General features: G+C 58.1%; 1 protein-coding gene across 4 annotated transcripts in view; it reads left to right on the top strand.

Annotated features, from left to right (window-relative positions):
• The window catches only part of ARHGEF10 (Rho guanine nucleotide exchange factor 10), a 97,996-nt gene that overhangs the window by 51,960 nt on the left and 21,576 nt on the right, over positions 1-24,460 (top strand). For all 4 annotated transcript variants that reach the window (XM_032592796.1, XM_030312046.1, XM_032592794.1 and 1 more), the window contains 8 exons: positions 2,703-2,873; positions 4,494-4,639; positions 8,754-8,926; positions 13,699-13,814; positions 14,200-14,327; positions 14,489-14,589; positions 17,100-17,221; positions 19,190-19,276. In XM_032592796.1, coding sequence (XP_032448687.1) covers positions 2,703-2,873; positions 4,494-4,639; positions 8,754-8,926; positions 13,699-13,814; positions 14,200-14,327; positions 14,489-14,589; positions 17,100-17,221; positions 19,190-19,276 — 1,044 coding nt within the window. The remainder of the gene's footprint in view (positions 1-2,702; positions 2,874-4,493; positions 4,640-8,753; positions 8,927-13,698; positions 13,815-14,199; positions 14,328-14,488; positions 14,590-17,099; positions 17,222-19,189; positions 19,277-24,460) is intronic.

The raw sequence follows: 24,460 nt of genomic DNA on the forward strand, positions 1-24,460 counted from the left end.
AACTGCCTGAAAATGGCATTTCTGAGGACGGTCCCGCTGGCCCCTGCGGCGTTGGGTCTCTTAGATCCCTCAGCTTGCCCTCCCGAGGACGTCGGGTGGCTTTGCCCGGCTTACCGACTCCTTTTACGCAGAGGAGTCGTGAAAATAGGAAGAAAAAGGTACAGACGTGAAACGCGAACATCGGCTGCTTCTGTGGTTACTCTCGTCTTTCTCCCTTTTTCACTTGTGTTTCCCGGTGCGTGTCCAGTCACACGAACGTGTTAGATCAGGTGTCTGGTCTCCAAACGCCTGGGTCAGAATGTTAATAACAAAAGCCCGATGATTTCCCCCTGAGATCAGAATATCCGGGAAACGCGTTTTTTTCCTCCAGTTGACAAGTATTTGCCAGGCTCTCCGAACGTGAGGCTCCAGGCCTGCGTCGGTCCACCGCAGAGGGTGGCAGAGGCTGGTGAGGAAGAAAGGTGTCACATCCAGAAACCAGCTAGCTCCTTGTTTAGCTAGACAGGGACCAGCCTCCCGGGCCACAGGTGCTGGCGGTCGGTAGGTCACGACCCAGGCGCCAAGAGCAGAGACGGAACCGCTTGTAACCCGTGCGGTGTATGTTCGAGTGCTTGGGCAGACCGCGCTTAGTGACGTGCTGCTAAGCGATCACCGGTCGCCTGCATTTACCGCGTGCGCTGAGGTACTGTCGGGTCGTCACACCTCGCTCGTGAGTAGTGTTTCGTCCTTAATTAAAGTCGGACGTCGTCTGCAGTCTGGCTTTCCGGCTTTTGGTTAGCCGTTAATAAACGACGGCAAACCTTTGGCCCAGGGCTTTACCAAAATCAGTTTTTCCAGAAGGATGAGAAGGCCGTGGGCAACAGAACAAAAGCATCTCAGGACAAGCTCTGAGCCTCGTACTGCTTGAGAGCAAGGACATGGTCCTGGGTGACGTTTCTCTGATTTTTGTCTAAGAGCAGTCACCTTAACAAAAGGTGGCGCGTTGCTGTCCCCCCCGCCCTTGTTTCCTGGGGCTGTGGTGTTCCTCCCCCACCCCTCCCCGTCCTACCTGGGCACCCGGGAGACTCACCCGAGATGTCTCCAGATGCGTGAGCGGGCTCCCTGGTGGCCCGCCCTCTGTCCCTCAGGGTTCACTCTGGGGGCGGCTCAGGGAGGGTCCGGGTTACTTAGGAAGACACACAGCAGGAGTCGGACGGGGTGAAGTTTGTGCACCTGAGAGGGCTGCGTGGGGGCGCCCGGAGACCCGGCTCCCAGGAGCTGGAGGACAGTGCCCTCCCTCCCTCCTGAACTGTCAGTGCGCGGGGAGGGACGGCCTGGGGACTGGCGTGCTTCCTTCCCCTCCTGTGACCCGTCAGCACCCTGCCCTCCTTGTCTGTGTGCTGGTCCCCGGCTCTCCTGGGCCCGGCCCCTGTGGCGCCAGGACCCCACAGCCTTCCCTGAACCCTCCCGGCTCTCCTGGGCCTGCGGGCTCCGACACGTGGTCCTCCTGGAATTCGTCTCGCTGTATCCCGCTCCTGTCTCCTGTCCTGCGTTGTCCCCAGATAAGTAACAGTCCGGAGAGAACGACGGACTCCCCTCTTCCCTCACGTGGTTCTGTCCCGGCATCTGGCGGGGCCTCCCTGTTGCTTGTCCTGATGGCGCTCAGATAGCAGGTAGATGCTGCCAGCAGGTGACGGTGGAGCCAGAACCCATCGTGAGACTGTCGACTTCCCTTGCCAGGATTTGATGTGACCCACGGGGGCGCAGATGTATCGCAGCTCAGCATACGGCGTTCGTTCAGACCAGAAGTATTGCGTCATTTGTGCAGTGCTTTGTTTTTTCCCGATAAAGAACAAAAAGCAGGTTTAGAAGACGAGGGTGCCGTTGAGTTCGAGCTCGGGTTAAGCAGATGTTGGCGTGGGGAGGCCGGGCGGAGGGCCAGGCTGGCCCGAGGGGGGTGCGTCCGCACGCGTCTGCCTCCCACGGCGGAGGTCAGCACGTCATCTGCGGCAGCTGGAACGCGGTGGGGCCCGTGTGGAATCGCGGTGGTGACGTCAGGACTGTCACTTAGGTGTCGCTCTTGAGAGCCTCCCCTGTGTTTGACCCACGTGATGTCATTCTGTTGGTGACCACGTTGTCACTCCCTGCCGCACATCCTGCAGCCTGCTCATCCCTTTGCGGCCCTGCAGGCGTAGACAGAGGTTTCTGGCAGGGGTGGGGCGAGGCCCTGCCGTGTGCGGGGAAGCCGGGGCTGCGGCCCGAGGCGCCCCAGCAGCCGTGCCCACTCGGCGTTCGGGAATGGACCTGTTGAAACACAGCAGCTGGAGCCGTGCGTGGGGCCGGGCTCCATTGGTCCGGCTCCGCCAGAGGGAAACGGTCTAGGCGTGACCTTGAACACCGCGGCCGGGCACGGGACGTTTCCGAGGTGTGGCGTGCCTGTGATCATGGTGCCTGTTATTGGAAAACGCTGGCTTCCTCCATCAGCAAAGCCACTGAGTGAGTTTGTTTTTGCACAAGGAGCCGTTCTGGTGTTCAGCCAAACCGTGAGTCAGCTAGCTTACCATCCTGGCCGCCGTGCTCATTCTATTCCTCCCCACAAGTAGCCCGAGCGCTGCCGGCTCGTGCGCCACGCGGGTGTTGGCCGGACGCGTGCCTGTGCAGCCGTCTGCGCCTCCGCGCCAGCGAGCACGTGCCCCCTGTTCACCTTGTTTCTTCTCCCCAAGGACATGCTGAAGAACACGTCCAAAGGGCACCCTGACCGGCTGCCCCTTCAGATGGCGCTGACGGAGCTGGAGACGTTGGCCGAGAAGCTCAACGAGAGGAAGAGGGACGCTGACCAGCGCTGTGAGATCAAGCACGTGGCCAAAGCCATAAACGAGCGATACCTGAACAAGGTTGCCCGAGGCGTCCCGGTCTGGGCTGGTGTTCGGTTTGCTTTGTACTAATGAGCCACCCGTATGTCACCTGCTTGCTACTAATCTCGTGGACGCTTTGCAGTGACGCCGTGGCCCAGAGCCCTGGTCTGGAAGCCGGTGGGGAGCGTCAGGCGGGTCGTGACACGTTTTCTCGGGGAAGGGGCTCCCACGGTCATTAGACCCGCAGACGGGTCCGGGACCGCCATGGCAGTTCCCATCAGCTCTTGTAGCTGAATCTGTTGCCAGAATGCAGTATTTCCTTTTGGATGGTCACGATAAAATCAGGAAGTGTTGCTTACGTTCTCGCCTGCACCCGTCTGTGCGTGTCCTAAGCTGTGTTCATCGTGGAAATGGGCCAAAATATTGGCAGGAAAGCAGCTCCTGGGCAGAGCTCTGTTTCCTCTTTACGTTCACAAGTCCTTTTCCTACGACACTAAGCTGGTTTTAGGTGGGCTTTTCCATAGCTGTGCATGGCTCTGGCCCCCGGAAGAAGTTATTGACAGGAGTTGTCACTAGATAGATAGATAGTTATCTATCATATGTATCGTTGCTAATGTCACCTTTCGTTTTTGTCATTAGGGGTAATTTCTGAGCACAAAGTGACACTCAGTTTAACTACGAGAACTTTACTGTATTACGTTTTAAGGAACGGGTTTTCCTGATTTTCTAAGTGATTTGTATGGGAATTTCTATGAGCCAAAAATTGCATTAAATGACAGTTTGCGTGGTTCAGAGTCATGCCCGCTTGTGGTCACGGCGTTTGCAAACCCACGCGGCACAGAGTGAGCCCAGGCGGACGAGGAGGCAGAGCCTTGTCGCTCACTACCGATTCTGTACCTGTGCGCACAGCCCCGTTACCCTGTGAGCACGTCAAGAATAGGTAGGCGGTGAGCTCGGCCGCTGCAGATTTACAATCCAGACATGCTACTGATCATCTGGGCTGAGGGTTCCAGATGTCCTTTTGGGCTGAATTGTTGCAAGAAGTCCAACTTCTGTGTGACTTACTTCAGTTTACTAATTAATACAAAGCATGTCTCCGAAGACCAGGGGTGTCGTGTTTGGCTCAATGAAATAAAATGTGGGGAATCACAAGAAGCAAAGGTGTTTCCATAATTGTTACCCTGGGAAGAGTAAGACCAAGTAGCATTGCACTCGTAAGTACTCTCGGCTGTGCGGTGTTGTAAAGAACAGAGTGGTGGCCAGGTGTGGACGGCGGTGTGTGAGGAATGGAGCAGGCACTCGGGCACGTCATCTAAGGAGAAGGGAACATGAGGAGCGCCGGGTGGAAACGAATGAGCCCTCCTTGCCGGAGGCATTGTGTTTACGAGGACAGGGTTGGTCTCCTCTCGCTGTTCAGGATAACTGCAGATGCTGGCCATACAACTATTTAGCTTAAGAAAAAAGCCACTTTCTGAATTCTTAATAGCATACATATGAAGCATGCTTGCCTTGAAAGTGCGTGGACTCTCCGTGAGGAAAAAAATCTGTAAACGTTGACATTCTATATGCCTATATGTTGCAAGACTTTCGCTCACCTGTTTTCTTCTTTTGATGAACTTGATTGTGGGAACCGTGTCGAGTGTGACCTTGAATGTTCAGCTTCTCAGCAGTGGGAATCGGTACCTCGTGCGGTCTGACGATATGATCGAAACCGTGTACAACGACAGAGGGGAGATCATGAAAACCAAGGAGCGTCGGATCTTCATGCTGAGTGATGTGTTGGTGTGTGCCACGGTCAGCACACGGTGAGCGTCTGCCGCGGCCACCGGGGTATCTTCACGCTCGCGTGCGGGGCGCGTCCCGGCTGAGCGGGTGACTCCGTGATCGCTCCCATCTGTGCTGCGCTGGTCTGTGTGCACGTCTTCATCCCCTCTCCTGGGATTGCGGGGGGCCAGGTCCCAATCAAGCCGAGGGTTTGCGGAGAGTCGGGTCCCCAAGAAGCTGAGGGCTAAATGGGTGCAGTGTTGGGGTACCTGGGGGGCTCAGCTCGTTAAGCGTCTGACGTCAGCTCAGGTTATGGTCTCAGGGACAATGGGTTCAAGCCCCATGTCGGGCTCTGTGCTGACAGCTCGTAGCCTGGAGCCTGCTTTGGATTCTGTCTCCTTCTCTCTCTCTCTCCCCCCCCCCCCCCCCTGCTCACACTCTGTCACTCGCTTAAAAAGCATGAATAAACACTTGAAAAATTAAAAAAATAATAAAGGGGTCCATTGTTAAGTCGCCAGGTCACTGTTGGAGGAGATTAGGGACGTTTGGTCTATTTCTCTTTAAACGTAAGGCCAACGTTGGAACCAGAAGCTACATTGAGTTTCTTTTATTTGCCTCCTAAATCATTCTGCAGTCTTGTTGTATCATTGCTCACTCAGATTTTTCTCCTTAGCTGCCTCTCTGTGAATGCATTTTTGATGAGTGCATCTTATATAATTATATTGGAGGCATTTATGTTCACTGTGAAACCAAAGAAACGAGGGTATAGTGCTTCAGCATTTCCTACACTTAAATTTGTTTATCATTAGAACTGCTCCCCAGGGCACCTGGGGGCTCAGTCGGTTAACTATCCAACTTCGGCTCAGGTCATGATTTCACTGCTTGAGAGTTCGAGCCCTGTGTCGGGCTCTGCTGACAGCTCAGAGCCTGGAGCCTGCTTCAGATTCTGTGTGTGTGTCGCTCTCTCTCTGCCCCTCCCCTGCGCTCGCTCGCTCTCTCTTTCTCTGAAAAATAAATAAAGATTACAAAAAAACCTCCCCAACACCTAGAATATTGTAGCTGGTTGACGAAATCTGAGAAGTTACACGTAGAGGTGGATTGTAAGGGAACTGAGGTAAAATGGCATGTTTTGAATTGAATGCTCTGGGTGCTTTATAAAGTCACACACGCTGACATCCTGAGCCAGCTCGTCATGGCTTGAGAGGGATTGCTGTTCACGCTCAGGAGCTTGGGAGACGGTTTCCAAACCACTGCCTGCTTGAAATCGCCCACCGTGTGTGTTTACAGTGTGGAGACTGGCCAGGGAGACAGTGAGGCCTTCCCCTCCCAGCGGAAGCCAGGCATTAGGCCCTCCCCAGCACAGGCTGAGTGGGGCCCCAGCGGGCAGCCGGGTGGGAGAGTCTCTATGGGCTTATGCTGCACAGCCTGGGTTCCAGCCCAGTCCCAGCCCGGCCTTCTCAGGACATTGGGAACCACCCCATGTCGCTGAGCCTCACACTCGTGCTCATATGGTGAGGAAGCCAGCCACCCCTGGGACCTCTGTGAGGGTCCAGCCCAGGACCATCGTCAGACTTTCAGCTCAGCGCCTGGCACGGTCCTGCCCAGTAACCATCACCTCTGTTAGGGCTCCTCCTCGGCCACACTTGATCTGAGGCAGCTACGAGATAAGGCTGGAAAATCTACCAATTTTATTTTATGTTGATTATTATTTCTTTAAAGTTTATTTATTTTGAGAGAGACGGAGACAGTATGAGTGGGGGAGGGGCAGAGAGAGAGAGAGAGAGAGAGAGAGAGAGAGAGAATCCCAAGCAGGCTCCGTGCTGCCAGCACAGAGCTGATGTGGGGCTTGAACTCACGAAACCGTGAGATCGTGACCTGAGCCGAAACCAAGAGTCGGGGGCTTAACTGACCGAGCCGCCCAGGCGCCCCTGGGAAATCTACCTATTTTAAACGACCACCCCCTTTGGCAAGAATCCTGTTTGTTTGGTCCCTGTCAGTGGCTCAGCCTTTATCGTTCGATTTGCCGTGGCCACACTTTGACCTCTGGAAGCAGCCACGTTTGGCGTGGTCTGGTCCCTGCCTTCGTCCACGCGTAGAAAGGAGCGGCCAGTGGCGTCCGTGCGTTGTGAGGTGTGCGCCGAGTCTGGACGCCCGGGGAGGCTTGCGGGGTGTGTCTCCCCAGCGAGACCTTTCTGCTCTTGGCTTCCCAGCCCGTGTGCTGCTTCCTGCAACACGGAAGTTAATGGCACGTGGTTAGCAGCATGGCTCCCAGGCTTAACTGCCCAGGAAGCGCCCCCACCCCCCATGTCCAGGTGAAGCCAGTGCCTTTTCCCCACACTGGCTCTGGGCGCGAGGCTGCCCCAGACGCCCCCTGCCTGCCCGGGAGGTGCCGCCATGAAAGATGAGGTCACACAGTGAGAGGACTTTGTAGACAGCTCAGTCAGCACAGAGCAGATGTGGGTGTTTCTCGCCCAACGTATTTGCTGTTCGTAAGCAACCTTTGTCTGAATGTAGTGGGAGGGCCACCCTCCCTGCACGTGGCGTCATGCAGCGTCTCGTGGGCAGCCCAGGTGCATGATCCACCAAAGGAGCCGCGTCCACTTGGTTCTTTTGAAATTTGTATGTAATTTTAAAAACTTCAAGCCGAATAAGAAACGAATGAATCCTTAAAAATGGATGTAGCTGTGTTAGCTGCCAGGTCTATTTTTTAAAATAATGCCCGGGCTGTGGCATAGATCCCGAGTTTTGACACCTTTTTACAAAGTGAGTAAAGAGGAACAGTTCAGTTCCCACTGATGTGTTATCAGCGACTCTCCTGGAAGGTGGTGAAGGGAGGACCCACTTTGCTCTGGCTGAGATGTTAAAATAGCCCCAGGAGACCCCCCTGATAACCTCAGAACATCGAGATCCCAAACCTCTGCGGAAGCAAAGATTTTTGATTCAAATAGGATGGGTGGAAATTTAAGGTCAAGTTCACAAACCTCTTCATTTTTAAATATAAAGCACATCTAATTCATAGAACTCAGTCTTTCATTTCCTACCAGCGTCTGAACTCTGCCTTCTCCCCCTTCCCATGTGGGCTACAAGCTGAAAAGCAAACCCTTTCATAGCAGAGAGGAGTCCAGGAGCTTTGGTCCCAGCTGACTCCTATCAGGTCAAGGATTTCAGTTTAAAGCATGCTGTCTGACATTTTGGTTATTCCCAAATACATTTTGATTGGGAAAAAAAAAAATCTCAAAGAAAGCAAACTGATTATCAGTAGGAGTAAGAACATTGATTGCTTCAGAGGGGTGGGGTTTTCCTGGTCACATGGAGGGCCTCAGGGTGCTGGCAGCCCTATAGCCTGGACTGGGGGGTGGTCACACAGGTGTCTGCTCTGGCATTTTCCACCTACCTGAACCAGTATGCTTGGTGTGTTTCTCTGCGTGCTTCATTTTATCATTAAAGAAGAAAATAGTCTATGTAGGTCATGGAATTTTTTGTGTGTAATTTCTACATAGTCAATAAGTAAAAAATATTTTTAATATTTGTTTACTTTTGAGAGAAAGAGACACACAGAGCACAAGCAGGGGAGGGGCAGAGAGAGGGGGAGACACAGAATCAGCTCCAGGCTGAACCACAAGATCATGACCTGGGCCAAAGTTGGATGCTCAACTAACTGAGGCACCCAGCTGCCCCCACAGTCAATGAGTATTTTAAACATGGAGTATGATGACATGATTTAATCTTATTAAAATGCTTGTACCGCAACCAACAGTACGGGGAACTTTAAGGTTCATTCAAATGAAATGAGCAGAGAATATCTCTGTGCACATAGGAGCGTTTCCCTGTTAACAGTATTTGCCAGAATCCACGAGCATCTTTGCTCAAAGAGTCATCAGGGGTCTTCCAGTTCATTCCCTCTAAGCTCTTGTGGGAAACTGAGAGCTTTCTGGGAGATCAGCATTCGTGTTCTCCCGTTTTCCTGGATTAGACAGTGAAGAATTCCAACCCTCTCATCTAAGGGGAGGCCTCATTCTGGAACCAAGTGGCAACTGTTAGTAAGAAGGTCACGAGCAGGATGTTTCAATAGGTGGATGTTACTCACCTGACTAAGGGATATAGAAAGTATCAAGACTTGCGCACGTAATTAACCGTGAAATAACGATGTTTCAGCACCTCGGACAGCAGCACGATGTCCACCAGCCAAAGGTATTTGTTAAAGTGGAGTGTTCCTCTCGGACACGTAGAAGTAATAGAGTACGGCAATAACGAAGGTGCTGGAGAAAACAGGTGTCCCCCGGTGTACCCACCTGAGAGCCTGGCGGTCGTTGCCAACGCTAAGCCAAGTAAGTGACACTTTTACTAACGTGCTTGTGCGTCGTGGGGCTGGCATCTGCACTGACCTAATAGACCCTGTTTCCGTGGCCTCAACATGAATCCAAGGACCCAGGTAGATGGTCAGGCCGTTGGAGGATGTCGTCTTTGGCGCCTGTGTTTTATGTTGGCTGACAAGTGTAGACTGAACCCTCATCTTTGAGCTTGTCTCCACTGGTGTGCATCCTGTGGGTTTATGGGGAAGCCCCATCACATGGGTGCATTCAGTCTCCCCAGGTTTGATTTCTGTTCTGTTCTGCATTTCCCACATAAGCAGTTAGGGCTCTGGCTCCTGTCTCCTGAGTGTGCACTGAGTTGCCACACCGGACATCCTTGAGTGTGTGGATCTGGGTTGTAGGTTCAGCTCTGCATGGACCAGCCCGGGAAGCCCTTTCTCTCTTCCCCAGGCTCCTCGTGGAGGGGGTGCTGGGCTGTGCGCCTGACGGGGTGAGATGAGCCAAGGGTGTCCTGATAACTTTGGCAATGCTTCAACAGTTGTGTAATATTTCTTACTAAATATTACCGTGGTCTTTGGACTGTGGATTTTGGACATAGCATAGTATTCATGACTTTCTCCTTCCCTCTCTCTCTTTTAATCCAAATAAAACCTGGCTGAGTTTCACTCACTTGCTGGCCTCTGCCCGAGTTATGAATGGGAACTTTCAGTAAGCCTTTTTATGCATGGAATGAGCCTTTATATTAAACGTTAATGCTTTTGAAGTATTTATTTTGAAAGAGAGAACATGAGCGGGGGAGGGGCAGAGAGAGGGAGACACAGAATCTGAAGCCGTCTCCAGGCTCCTGGGTGTCAGCACAGAGCCCAACGTGGGGCTCGAACCCACGAACTGTGAGATCATGACCTGAGCTGAAGTCGGACGCTCAACCAACTGAGCCACCCAGGCAACCTAGGGATTGTCGCGTCTGAAAGGAAGGGCTCTAAGGTCAGTGTGGAGCTGCGTGGACTTGGGGACCTGAGACGCTGCTTTGGGGCCTAGGGGCCCTTGTCCCAAGTTTCATCCTATGTTCCTCTTGCTCTCGTGGCTTCTGTTACACGTGCGGTCAGACACCGGGAGAACGAAGCATTGGGTCAGAGAAGGAAAACTGAATCACTGCTGGTTACTTGGTAAACTGTCTGTTTCTCAGAACAACAAAGAGCAGAATGAAGGTGGCTGGTGATGTTCAGGTGATACCAGCTTCTCCAGGAGAAAGAGTTAACGTGCTTGTCCGTCCATGGAGGAATCGCCCATCGTTAACAGACTGTGGCCATGGAAGGGTTTGATTGGGAATTTTCTGGATGCGGCTTTCCAGATGGAAAGGCCTCAAGGAAGCTCCAGGAAGCAGTGTTCGTGGCCCTGGAGTCCCGGGAAGGGCACTTGGCAGGGTCACTGCCCACCCTGATGTCCCGGTTTCCTGACACAGTCATTTAACGGTGTCAGTTCTGTGTTGGACGTGTTACTTGTTTCAGCGTTAACGTTTTTATCATGGTGTTCCTACAGTACGGCTCACCCACCTTACGTGGACAGTGGGCGTTACCTTGGCGGTGACCGGTGGACAGACACTGCCCAGAGCTGGGGGTCCGGTGGGCACCGAGACTACAGTTCAGGAGTTCCCCACACACGGATGTCTGTGGGACGTCTGTTTGCTGGGTTCCAGGTTTAGGGGTGCAGCTTTGCTGTGTGGCCGTCAGTCCCGTGGTTTCCCTGTCCACAGGGTGGATTACAATTTTAGCTCTGGGCTCCGAAAAGACCGGTGTGGAGTAAATGTGTTTGGTGGTTTAAATGCCTTCCAGGTTAAAGATAATTTTTTTTTTAACAAATTAAAACGTGTGGATTCCGTGTGCGTTAGAAGACCGAACTCAAGTCGGGCTTCTCCGGGGCAATTTCAGGCTTCCGGGCAGGGGGTCTGGGCTCCTGTGCTCCAGAGGCGCCGGCTGGGAACGTGGTCACTGGCAAGTTCTGCAGCAGGGGTCATCCCGCCCGGTCCAGACTCATCAGGAACGAGGGACAGTCTGCTGTTGGGGCCAGAAAGTGACCCAGTCTGTGTAGCCGATCCATAGTATTGATCTCCTTCGCACCGGCCTGCGGCCAGCAAGCGGCTTAGTTTTCGTGCAGATAGAACCGTGCCCGTCCACGAGTCACGGTGCAGCAGGCCTGTGCCCAGCGGCTCAGGGTTTTTATAGAACGGCTTCAGATGCGCCCACACTGCTTGTGTTCCTTCTGATTCTCTTGATTTGTCATGCCTCGATTATTTCGAGCCGCGAAGTAGGAACGATTGTGCTCTGTGGATAGCCGCATGACTCTCCTGCTGTTGGAATGGCTGTGCTCTGAAAGCCAGCCCGGAAAATTCGGTGTGTTATTCAGTGCTGGAGACGGAGTGTGGGCGTCACTGCGTAGCAACCACTGTCGGGAGCTGCCGGCGTGGCCGCCGCGCGTGGGCCCCAGGAGCCGCACACACGCCTCGTCCCCAGAAGAGCCGCTGGGTTCGCCTCCCCGACCCGTGACATTTCGTTGGCGCTAACGTCTGCGCTGGGGGCCGGTGCCCCCGGGTGCGTGCCGGGTCCTCTGCGACCCCACGGCTTCGTTGCAGAAAACAGGCCTCTTGAAGGTATTTCGCAAAATTCCGTGCTTTGTTCCGGGGTGACTGAAAAGTTTTCACGGACACTGTGAGTCGGAGCTGGCGACCTCAGAGCCCCCGTTGCCGCCTCCACCCCAGCGGCGGGGTTATGTGCACGGGGCCGCAGCCTGTCTGGGAGTGCGTTCACGGGAGAATGAATTCACCTGTCGCCAGAGACAAGGTGTTTTCTCTTTCTTTTTTAACGTTCATTTATTTATTTTGAGAGAGAGAGAGCTCACGTGCGCAAGCAGGCGAGGGGCAGAGAGGGAGAGAGAGAATCCCGAGCAGGCTCCGCACTGTCAGCGCAGAGCCTGACGTGGGGCTCGGACTCACGAACCGTGAGGCCGTGAGCTGAGCTGAGATCAGGAGTCAGAAGGTTACCCGACTCAGCCCCCAGGCGCCCCAGGGTTTTCCTCATGCAGGGTCCTTACAGCCTCTGTCCGTCACCGGCACGTCTGGGGCACCCCCAGTTTTCAGGGAACTGTGCTAAGGGGGGCCGGGGAGGGGACGGGGTCTTCACTGGAGGAGACCCACCGTCGCCTCTTTGAACACGTCCCGAGGAGAAGGTCTTCAGACGTCTGGAGAAATGGGTGCAGGCTGAGCATGTTGTGGGGGAGTGCGTGCGACTGTGTAGGATTCCGTCCTGTCGCTGTCCCTGAGGATGAGTGTGAAAGTCACCGGCATGGCTGTAGTTGTCCGTCCTCGGGGGCACACAGGGCGGGCGGGACCGGCACCTGCCCAGAGTGTGGCAGACTTTCGTGGGGCCCCATGGCGGGCTCTGCACGGACAGCTCGGAACCTGCCTCAGGTCTCTGTCCCCCCCACCGCCCCATGTGCCGGGCCACGCGCGCCGTGAAAACACAGGGCACCTTGTTCACAACTCTTAAGGATTCTGAGTCACGGTCAGTGGAGCCTGGAACCAACCAGGAGACCTGGTTTCTTCTGGGCCACGCCTGAAAAACCGTCCCCGTGGTCACATGGGTCAACTTTACATCCTGTTCTTCCCTAACAGTACGTTTGTAATTTAAGATAATTTTGGCTAACAACACACGTACGCAATTTCACTTACCGAGTGTCGATGCCCAACCCGGCACAGCCTCGTGCTGAGCTCGGAGAGCAGCTCTGACCACTGGCTCCCGGGCTGACGCCGCGAAGCTGGTGCCGCGGAAACATGAACCCCGAGAGACACCTCTTGCTCACCCAGCGGAGCCTCCCCTCGTCCCTGGGCCGGAGCTCCTGCTCCGCCTGTTGCCAGTTACTGTCGAGGGGACGCAGGGCGGTATACTTCCGTGGACGTGGGAGAGAAGTGTGGCTGCCACTGCACGTCCTTCGAAGTGTGGGCTGTGAGTGTGGTTCTGTGTGCGAATCCTGCCTGTGTGACCGTGGGGGGAAGTGACAGAATACTTGGAACTGCGTCCTGTGACCTGCAGGCCGCCCCGAGTCCAGGGCAGCGGGGGGGCGGGCCCTGGAGGGACGCTGCCCCCCTCCCCCCTCCCCCCGGACACGAGAGTCCTGCCTGTGTTCCTGTTGTTCACGTTAGAGACAGCGCACTGGGGAGCCCACTCTGGTGTCGGATGACCCTGGTTACGGGAAATTTGGTTTGGGTCCGGCGCCATGTGTAGACACCGCTTACCGCAATGACATCAACAAGGCTTAGAGAACACCCGGAGCGGTAAACCGGCCGTCAGAGCCAGAGCGTGAGATGCTCCGTGGAACAGCTCACTGGCTCGGGTCACAAAGTTGGGTCATGAAGGACAGACGCCCAAGGAACGGGCCTAGACTGGAGGAGAGTTAAGGAGACCACAGCAGCTAAGTGCGCGTGGGACCGCGCACCGAGATGACGTGAGTGGGGAGGCTGCAGGTTACTTAGCAGTGCTGTGTCCGCGTGGCTCCGTGAGATCGCGGCGTCCCGGGGCGAAGGGCGTACGCGGAGGACCGCTGTGTGTCTTTGTTCTATGTCTGAAATCACTCCACAGTTAAAACTTAGAAAAGGAAAAACCACCAAGTGCTTGAAAGTACCTACTTTTTAAAAACGTTCCAAGTCGACCGGAATCTTAATTTTAGTGCTTTCTCCCCCCGCCAGCGTAGGTGCAGACGGCGCTTCAGGTGCGTGCTGCTTGCTTGTTTTGCAGACCAGGTGTACGTGGGGCCGGGACAGCTGTACCAGGATCTGCAGAACCTCCTACATGACCTGAACGTCATCGGTCAGATTTCTCAGCTGATCGGTAACCTCAAGGGGAACTATCAGGTAACGGTCGAAGCCCCGTGACTCGGAATTCTTTTGTCACTTGTGAGTCCTTGTCAGAGCGTGGCCGTGCCTCCGGGTCCCACCAGACGTGACGATTACGGTGGTTTTAAGAACCAGTCCGACCGCGTGTTTTCTCCCGTTTCGGGTGGGGCGGGACTATTTCAGGGTCGCCGTCCTCCGTCTGCGCGTGGCCTTGAGTAGCAGTTCCCTCTCAGACATGTCTGAGCCAGACCGGCACGCGGCCCGAGCCCCGGGTTCGTGTTTGGAATCCAACAGAGCGTTACTGTCTCCTCTGAACTTTCCTGGTCCCGCCTTGCTGTCCTCCTTGCGCCGACCCCACCTTGTTCACGCACGTAAAGCGTGCGCGTATGTGTTTCGTTGGCAGAACCTAAACCAGTCAGTAGCCCACGACTGGACGTCAGGTTTACAAAGGCTCATCTTGAAGAAAGAAGAGGAGATCAGGGCTGCGGACTGCTGCAGACTCCAGTTACAGCTTCCCGGGAAGCAGGACAAGTTAGTAGTGACCCTGCCAGGGGCCTCCTTGGCCGGCCGGGGAGCCCGCTCTGCCGTGACGCCAGCCTTCATGGTCTGGTGATGGTGCCGGGCAGGCAGGGTGCAGTGTCCCGGATGGGGCACACTGCGGGACACGAATGCCTTTCCTCTGTCCCTGGCAGGTCCGGGCGGCCCACGTTCTTCACGGCCGTGTTCAATACGTTCACGCCTGCCATCAAAGAGTCCTGGACCAACAACTTGAAGATGGCCAAGCTCGCCCTGGGTAAGACTGGGCTGATGGGCGCTAAGTGAGGGATGGTCGCACGACCAGGCTGCGTCCGCTGGTCCCCTCGTTTTCTCCGTGACAGTGAAATATGTGCCTAAGAGGATAAAACCAGGTCGAGAATGACCTCGACGATAGATTCACCCATTCACCTGAAAGAATGTTTTTATTTTTTATTTTTTTTAATGTTTATCTACTTTTGAGAGAGAGAGAGAGAGGCAGAGCACGAGCGGCGGAGGGGCAGAGAGAGAGACACAGAATCTGAACCGGGTTCTAGGCTCTGAGCTGTCAGCACAGAGCCTGACATGGGGCTCGAACTCACGAACAGAACCGTGAGATCATGACCTGAGTTGAAGTCAGGCGCTTAACCGACCGAGCCACACAGGTGTCCCTGAAAGAATGTTTTTAAACGGGAAAAATTGGCTCCAGGATGAGTGATTTTCTAAGACCTCTGTGTTATAATTTAGGGATCCTAGAAAAAAGTAAGCCGCCCCTTTTATTGTAACAAAACATTGACATCAGCTGAGACTGCCAGCACTCGCGATAAAGGCCCGTGAGTCTGTGGCCCGGGAGTCGGGAGTCGGGAGTCGGCTCTGGGTCTAGCCGTGGTTCCCCCTCCCCAACCTGGGAGAAAGTATAGGGTGGCACTGAGTAGTCCCTCAACAATCCTGCAGCAGAAAAAGGAAGTCCTGTAGTTTGATCCGAGACAAGCTGACCTCATGGTTGCTTTCCTGCTCCTTTGTCCAAAGCCTTGCTGTCTTTCCATCCACGTTATCGGGCAGACCTCTCTCTCGAGACCTGCGTAGGGAGATGTGTGTGACTCGCACACACGGGTCTGTTGCTCAGCTCACACTGGATAGTGCGTGCGTGTGCACATGTGCGTGCAGTTCTCTTTGCGACGTGGTCGTTAAATGAAAATTAGACACAGAAGGGAACTGGGCCCTTGTGGTGCTCTCGCCCCCGGAGCTGTGATGAGTGAAGCGCCCTCGTCCCACGTGAGCCCCCCTCCTTCCTGAGTAATCTAACGCTTCATCAGGCCAGGCTCCTCAGCAAGTCCACAACCCCGGAAACGGCCCACTCCCTGAGGAGTGAGCTGAACCTGGAAACGAGCTCTCTGTGTCTTTAAGAGCTTTCATTAAGAGCCCAGAGCTGAGATGGGCAACTTGCGCTATAGCAAAATACGTCCTCGTTTCCACTGTTTTTTTGTCCCATACCGTTGTCCCGTTGTCAAAAACCCTCTCACTGTATCTGTGGTATTTGAATCTGGACATTTCCGTTGCTTAAAAAAAAGGGGATCAAGAAAAACAGCCTCAGGTGCTTTACAAGTGACGTCTCTCAGCCCTTTGCGCCAGCGCAGTCACGGGGAGCACACCGGAACGCGGGACGGACGTGCTTTCTCAGATAAAGCAGCGAACATACTGCTTTTCCCTTGAGGAAAGATTGTGCTGTTTTCCAGAGATGAATGTTTAGTTCTGCTATCCCCTGCAGGGCAGGAGGCCCGAGTCTGGGGTCCGTGCGCCCAGGGCAGGAGGCCCAAGCCTGGGGTCCACGCTCAAGAGAGGAGGCCCGAGTCTGGGGTCCACACGCCCAGGGCAGGAGCCCGAGGCTGCATCTGCGTGCTCAATGTGGGGGGGGGGGCTGAGCATGGGGTGTGTGCACGCAGGGCAGGGGAGGTGGGGCTGAGCATGGGGCGCGTGCGTGCAGGGCAGGGGGGGGGGGGCTGAGCATGGGGTGCGCACGCGCAGGGCAGGGGGGGCGCTGAGCATGGGGTGCGCGCGCAGGGCAGGGGAGGGGGGCTGAGCATGGGGTGCGCACGCGCAGGGCGGGGGGGCGCTGAGCATGGGGTGCGTGCGCGCAGGGCAGGGGAGGGGGGCTGAGCATGGGGTGCATGTGCGCAGGGGAGGGGAGGGGGGCTGAGCATGGGGTGCGTGTGCGCAGGGCGGGGGTGGGGGGGCTGAGCATGGGGTGCGTGCGCGCAGTGCGGGGGGCCCGAGCCTGGAGTCCGTGCGCAAGATAGGAGGCCTGAGCCTGGGGTCCGTGCGCTCAATATGGGGGGGGGGTGCTGAGCATGGGGTGCGTGCACGCAGGGTGGGGGGCCCCAAGCCTGGGGTCCGCACGCAGGATAGGAGGTCCGAGCCTGGGGTCCGCACGCTCAGTGCGGGGGAGGGGGGCGCTGAGCATGCAGTGCGTGTGCACAGGGCAGGGGGGCCCGAGCCTGGAGTCCGTGCTCAAGAGAGGAGGCCCGAGTCTGGGGTCCACGCACACAGGGCAGGGGGCCCGAGTCTGGGGTCTGCACGCAGGATAGCAGACCCGAGCCTGGGGTCTGCGCGCGCAGGGTGGGGTTGGGGGGCTGAGCCTGGGTTATGCACGCAGGGCAGGGGGGTGGCGAGCCTGGGGTCCACGCACACAAGTTGGGGGGGAAGGGTGGCCCGAGCCTGGGCTCCACAGGGCCCCCAGGAAGCTGCCGATGGCTCAGCTGTCCTTCCCCGTTCTCTCTGACCTGACCACAGAGGAGGAGAACCACATGGGCTGGTTCTGCGTGGAGGATGACGGGAATCAGATTAAGAAGGAGAGACACCCCCTCCTCGTGGGACACATGGCAGTGACGGTGGCCAAGCAGCAGGAGTTCAAGGTGACAGGAGGGCGGACCGGGAGACAGGGCCCACTGTCTATGTGTCCTCTTGGTCTGGATGGGGACAGCGGCCCATGTTGTCGCCCCAAGTCAACTACGGTTTCCCCTTGTCCGTGGCTGTGTGGCGGGGAGCCAGTTAGGATCATTAGAGCACGAAGGCGAGACCTGCCTTTCTGCTCAGCCGTCGGCCTGGCGCGGGGGCTTTGTTGCGCATCTGATGCCTGCAGGGCACCCTTAGTCCTCCCAGGGCACACGTCTCAGACCTGTGGGCTCGGCTGCCCTTGGCTTGGCGGCATCCAGGTCCCACTGTAGGTCACGGTCAGTGGGTCACAGTCAGAGGGCGGCCCCCAGTTCCCACAGTGGGTCACAGTCAGAGGGCGGCCTCCAGTTCCCACAGTGGGTCACAGTCAGAGGGCGGCACCCAGTTCCCACAGTGGGTCACAGGGCAGCATCCATTTCCCACAGTGGGTCACGGTCAGTGGGTCACAGTCAGAGGGCGGCACCCAGTTCCCACAGTGGGTCACGGTCAGTGGGTCACGGTCAGTGAGTGGGTCACAGTCAGAGGGCGGCACCCAGTTCCCACAGGGGGTCACGGTCAGTGGGTCACAGTCAGAGGGCGGCACCCAGTTCCCACAGGGGTTCACGGTCAGTGGGTCACAGTCAGAGGGCGGCCTCCTGTTCCCACAGTGGGTCACAGTCAGAGGGCAGCATCCATTTCCCACAGTGGGTCACGGTCAGTGGGTCACAGTCAGAGGGCGGCACCCAGTTCCCACAGTGGGTCACGGTCAGTGGGTCACGGTCAGTGAGTGGGTCACATTCAGAGGGCGGCACCCAGTTCCCACAGGGGGTCACGGTCAGTGGGTCACAGTCAGAGGGCGGCCTCCACTTCCCACAGTGGGTCACAGTCAGAGGGCGGCATCCAGTTCCCGCCGTGGGTCACGGTCAGTGGGTGACAGTCAGAGGGCGGCCTCCAGTTCCCGCCGTGGGTAACAGTCAGTGGGTCACAGTCAGAGGGAAGCCTCCAGTTCCCACAGTGGGTCACAGTCAGAGGGCGGCATCCAGTTCCCACAGTGGGTCACGGTCAGTGGGTCACAGTCAGAGGGCGTCACCCAGTTCCCACAGTGGGTCACGGTCAGTGGGTCACGGTCAGTGAGTGGGTCACAGTCAGAGGGCGGCACCCAGTTCCCACAGGGGGTCACGGTCAGTGGGTCACAGTCAGAGGGCGGCATCCAGTTCCCGCCGTGGGTCACGGTCAGTGGGTGACAGTCAGAGGGCGGCCTCCAGTTCCCGCTGTGGGTCACGGTCAGTGGGTCACAGTCAGAGGGCGGCATCCAGTTCCCGCCGTGGGTCACGGTCAGTGGGTCACAGTCAGAGGGCGGCCTCCAGTTCCCACAGGGGGTCACAATCAGAGGCCTCGTGTTTGCCTGAAGGGTCGCACACTGGTTGCTGAAGCTAGTCTGGGTCAAGGGGCTGTTTTGTTGGTGGTCCTGTGCTGCCTGTCGAGGCACCACAGCGGGTATCTTCGGGGACATGTGGATGTGTCCTCCCGTGAGAAACAAGTAAAGACATTCCTGCTTCCTGGTCTCAGGCCAACACCTGGGCCTGGAGCCCGGGCCCCCTGTGGCTCCCCAGGGAGGCGGGCTGGCAGGCAGAGGGCAGGACCGCGCGTCCGCATGCCCACGCCACCAGCATCCGGGACGCCGCAGCCGCCTGTGCTCCCCGAGACGTTTGCGGTGCGTCCTGGGGTCCGAAGATACTCAAGTGATGACCCATGTGGCTCCTTAGAGGGTTGCCTCCAAAAAGCCGATTTTAGTCTGCTTTTTTCCTCCCATTCTAATCTCTAATACGTAATCACCTGCGGTTTTTGTGTCTCAGTGTCAGAAGTCTGTCATCCGCTCAAGGTACCGTGGCGTCTGGACACCTCCTGGTCCTGTGTTAAATGTGGGCATTTGATTTTATTCCCGCTAGATCGAATGTGCCGCCTACAATCCTGAGCCCTGCGTGAATAATGAGGTTCAGCCGGATTCGTCGTCCACAGCGCACGGTTTCCTGTGGGTAAGACGCGCTGCGTGCTTTAATGCGGGTCCCTGAAGAATCAGCGTCCATGGGCCGCGTGACGAGAAGCCGTAGGTTTGAAAGGTTCAGACTTGGAACGCGTGCTCGCTGCCCGCGTGTCCTGGGCTGTGTTTATAAACACGGAAGTCATGGACCAGGAGAGGGGACTGAACACTTTCGGGAAAGATGTGCGAGTCTCCCTGCCTTTTCTTTCTCATCTAAAACTTTACCAGGGTAGATTCAACCAACTTAACGAATATAGGAATTTAAATATTTCTTGAGTTAAATCGCACGAGATTTCTTTTTTCCCTGTCCAAGCCGTTGCTGGCTTCTTTACGCTGGAAACTTAGTAGTTAATTTGTTCCAAATGAAGTGTTGCATTTGGACTACCCTGCAGTTGAAGCGGGGTTTCTGGTTCCTGCACCCAAAGTGCATCCCCGTGCACTGTGTTTTGAGGTCTCCTGTGCCCCGCTCCCTACGCTCCCCCGGCCTCCTCCCCGACGGGCGCCCTGCTGTCTTACAGCTCCGAGGTGCCCAGCGCTCAGGCGACCTCTCCTGCCCCCAGCCAGCGTCTCTGTGTGGTCAGTGGCCTCCCTGAGTGCGCAGAAGGGGCCGCCTCATTCTGCGCACTCAGCCACCGAGGGTGGGACGGGCTTATCTCCCTAAGGTTTTTGAACGTTAAGAGAGTTTTCCCACCAGTCCGACGTGGAATGGGTACCTCACTCCCTCTCCTGGTCGCACCCCGCCCCTGCCGGTCAGAGCAGGGCCAGCTGGTGGCACCGTTCGCCTGGAAGGCTGTCCGAGCAGGACGCTTATGTGAGCGTGGAGACACCGCAGGAGGGGTCAGGGGAGTGTGGCAACATTTGCAAAGCCGGCGCGAAGGACAAAGGGTCTGTGAAGCCTAAACACCACCTACCCGGCCAACTTTCCCCTCCAGGACCTCGCGAGCTCTGTGGGGTCAGTTCTTCCGAGAGCAAGATCCCACTCTTTCCCACTTAAACAACAATTTAAGTTGGGGGCGTCCGGGTGGCTCAGTCGGTTCAGCGTCCGACTGGCTCGGGTCATGATCTCATGCTTCAGGAGTTCGAGCCCCGCATCGGGAGCCTGGAATCTGTGTCAGATTCCGTGTCTCCCTCTCTCTCTGCCTCTCCCCCACTCACACTCTGTGCATGTCTCTCTCTCTCAAAAATAAAAATAATAAGTAAACCAACAGTTTAACTTCAAATTGGAAACGAAGTTTGCCGAGGGTGTTCAGTGACCCGGCAGATAGGTTCGCGGGCCTCCCCGCGGTGACACAGGTGTCACAGGCGCCCGCACACGGCCTCGCGCGCGAACGCTGGTGACCACGTGGGGAGGCGTTCTGACGCTGCCTCGTCTCAAGCGCTCGTTTTTCTAGGTGAGCGTTAGCGTTGAAGTGCCGAGACTCGGTATTCGTGTACTTAGGACTCAAGTGGTGTCTGCGCTGGCCGTCACCTGTGTGGTGCCGCGGACGCGGGTTTTCAGGGATGGAAACACGAATTGTAAAAAGCCGAAACCCCCCTCCTGTTACGAGAATTAACGGGAAGAGTAGCCTCGTGAGTTGAAGAGAAATGTGCTCTGACGGCAGACCGTTTAGGCGCCCCTGACCCTCTTAATCGCGCCGGCCCTCGTGGGCATGTCGGTTCTCTCGTTGCCATGGACTGTCAGGCCTCCGCGTGCTGTGGAAGCTCCCAGTGCACCCCCCCCCCCCACCCCTGCCTCAGATCCGAAGCTGCTGTGGAAGCTCCCAGCCGCTCCTCCCCCCCCACCCCTGCCTCAGATCCGAAGCTGCCGTGGAAGCTCCCAGTGCACCTGCCCCCCCCACCCCTGCCTCAGATCTGAAGCTGCTGTGGAAGCTCCCAGTGCTCCTCCCCCCCCACCCCTGCCTCAGATCCGAAGCTGCCGTGGAAGCTCCCAGTGCACCTCCCCCCCCACCCCTGCCTCAGATCCGAAGCTGCTGTGGAAGCTCCCAGTGCTCCTCCCCCCCCACCCCTGCCTCAGATCTGAAGCTGCCGTGGAAGCTCCCAGTGCACCTGCCCCCCCCACCCCTGCCTCAGATCTGAAGCTGCTGTGGAAGCTCCCAGTGCACCTCCCCCCCCACCCCTGCCTCAGATCCGAAGCTGCTGTGGAAGCTCCCAGTGCTCCTCCCCCCCCACCCCTGCCTCAGATCCGAAGCTGCCGTGGAAGCTCCCAGCCGCTCCTCCCCCCCCACCCCTGCCTCAGATCCGAAGCTGCTGTGGAAGCTCCCAGCCGCTCCTCCCCCCCCACCCCTGCCTCAGATCCGAAGCTGCCGTGGAAGCTCCCAGTGCACCTGCCCCCCCCACCCCTGCCTCAGATCTGAAGCTGCTGTGGAAGCTCCCAGTGCACCTGCCCCCCCACCCCTGCCTCAGATCCGAAGCTGCCGTGGAAGCTCCCAGCCGCTCCTCCCCCCCCACCCCTGCCTCAGATCCGAAGCTGCCGTGGAAGCTCCCAGCCGCTCCTCCCCCCTCACCCCTGCCTCAGATCCGAAGCTGCTGTGGAAGCTCCCAATGCTCCCCCCCCCCCACCCCTGCCTCAGATCCGAAGCTGCCGTGGAAGCTCCCAGTGCTCCTCCCCCCCCACCCCTGCCTCAGATCCGAAGCTGCCGTGGAAGCTCCCAGCCGCTCCTCCCCCCCCACCCCTGCCTCCGATCCGAAGCTGCCGTGGAAGCTCCCAGCCGCTCCTCCCCCCCCACCCCTGCCTCCGATCCGAAGCTGCCGTGGAAGCTCCCAGCCGCTCCCCCCCCCCCACCCCTGCCTCCGATCCGAAGCTGCCGTGGAAGCTCCCAGCCGCTCCTCCCCCCCCACCCCTGCCTCAGATCCGAAGCTGCTGTGGAAGCTCCCAGCCGCTCCTCCCCCCCCACCCCTGCCTCAGATCCGAAGCTGCTGTGGAAGCTCCCAGCCGCTCCTCCCTCCCCCACCCCTGCCTCAGATCCGAAGCTGCTGTGGAAGCTCCCAGTGCTCCTCCCCCCCCACCCCTGCCTCAGATCTGAAGCTGCTGTGGAAGCTCCCAGCCGCTCCTCTCTCCCCCACCCCTGCCTCAGATCCGAAGCTGCTGTGGAAGCTCCCAGTGCACCTGCCCCCCCCCACCCCTGCCTCAGATCCGAAGCTGCCGTGGAAGCTCCCAGCCGCTCCTCCCCCCACACCCCTGCCTCAGATCCGAAGCTGCCGTGGAAGCTCCCAGCCGCTCCTCCCCCCCCACCCCTGCCTCAGATCCGAAGCTGCTGTGGAAGCTCCCAGCCGCTCCTCCCCCCCCACCCCTGCCTCCGATCCGAAGCTGCCGTGGAAGCTCCCAGCCGCTCCTCCCCCCTCACCCCTGCCTCAGATCTGAAGCTGCTGTGGAAGCTCCCAGTGCTCCCCCCCCCCCACCCCTGCCTCAGATCCGAAGCTGCTGTGGAAGCTCCCAGTGCTCCTCCACCCCGACCCCTGCCTCAGATCCAAAGCTGCTGTGGAAGCTCCCAGCTGCTCCTCCCTCCCCCACCCCTGCCTCAGATCCGAAGCTGGTGTGGAAGCTCCCAGTGCACCTCCCCCCCCACCCCTGCCTCAGATCCGAAGCTGCTGTGGAAGCTCCCAGCCGCTCCTCCCCCCCCACCCCTGCCTCAGATCCGAAGCTGCTGTGGAAGCTCCCAGCCGCTCCTCCCTCCCCCACCCCTGCCTCAGATCCGAAGCTGCTGTGGAAGCTCCCAGTGCTCCTCCCCCCCCACCCCTGCCTCAGATCCGAAGCTGCCGTGGAAGCTCCCAGCCGCTCCCCCCCCCCCACCCCTGCCTCAGATCCGAAGCTGCCGTGGAAGCTCCCAGCCGCTCCTCCCCCCCCACCCCTGCCTCAGATCCGAAGCTGCTGTGGAAGCTCCCAGCCGCTCCTCCCCCCCCACCCCTGCCTCCGATCCGAAGCTGCCGTGGAAGCTCCCAGCCGCTCCTCCCCCCTCACCCCTGCCTCAGATCTGAAGCTGCTGTGGAAGCTCCCAGTGCTCCTCCCCCCCCACCCCTGCCTCAGATCCGAAGCTGCTGTGGAAGCTCCCAGTGCTCCCCCCCCCCCACCCCTGCCTCAGATCCGAAGCTGCTGTGGAAGCTCCCAGCCGCTCCTCCCCCCCCACCCCTGCCTCAGATCCGAAGCTGCTGTGGAAGCTCCCAGCCGCTCCTCCCCCCCCACCCCTGCCTCAGATCCGAAGCTGCTGTGGAAGCTCCCAGCCGCTCCTCCCTCCCCCACCCCTGCCTCAGATCCGAAGCTGCTGTGGAAGCTCCCAGCCGCTCCTCTCTCCCCCACCCCTGCCTCAGATCCGAAGCTGCTGTGGAAGCTCCCAGCCGCTCCTCTCTCCCCCACCCCTGCCTCAGATCCGAAGCTGCTGTGGAAGCTCCCAGTGCTCCTCCCCCCCCACCCCTGCCTCAGATCCGAAGCTGCTGTGGAAGCTCCCAGTGCACCTGCCCCCCCCACCCCTGCCTCAGATCCGAAGCTGCTGTGGAAGCTCCCAGCCGCTCCTCCCCCCCCACCCCTGCCTCAGATCCGAAGCTGCTGTGGAAGCTCCCAGCCTCTCCTCCCCCCCCACCCCTGCCTCAGATCCGAAGCTGCTGTGGAAGCTCCCAGCCGCTCCTCCCCCCCCACCCCTGCCTCAGATCCGAAGCTGCTGTGGAAGCTCCCAGCCGCTCCTCCCCCCTCACCCCTGCCTCAGATCTGAAGCTGCTGTGGAAGCTCCCAGTGCTCCTCCCCCCCCACCCCTGCCTCAGATCCGAAGCTGCTGTGGAAGCTCCCAGCCGCTCCTCCCCCCCCCACCCCTGCCTCAGATCCGAAGCTGCTGTGGAAGCTCCCAGCCGCTCCTCCCCCCCCACCCCTGCCTCAGATCCGAAGCTGCTGTGGAAGCTCCCAGCCGCTCCTCCCCCCCCACCCCTGCCTCAGATCCGAAGCTGCTGTGGAAGCTCCCAGCCGCTCCTCCCCCCTCACCCCTGCCTCAGATCCGAAGCTGCTGTGGAAGCTCCCAGCCGCTCCTCCCCCCCCACCCCTGCCTCAGATCCGAAGCTGCTGTGGAAGCTCCCAGCCGCTCCTCCCCCCCCACCCCTGCCTCAGATCCGAAGCTGCTGTGGAAGCTCCCAGCCGCTCCTCCCCCCCCCCCCCTGCCTCAGATCCGAAGCTGCTGTGGAAGCTCCCAGCCGCTCC

Source organism: Lynx canadensis, chromosome B1 (genome assembly GCF_007474595.2).
Source record: "Lynx canadensis isolate LIC74 chromosome B1, mLynCan4.pri.v2, whole genome shotgun sequence".
Classification (NCBI taxonomy): Eukaryota; Metazoa; Chordata; class Mammalia; order Carnivora; family Felidae; genus Lynx; species Lynx canadensis.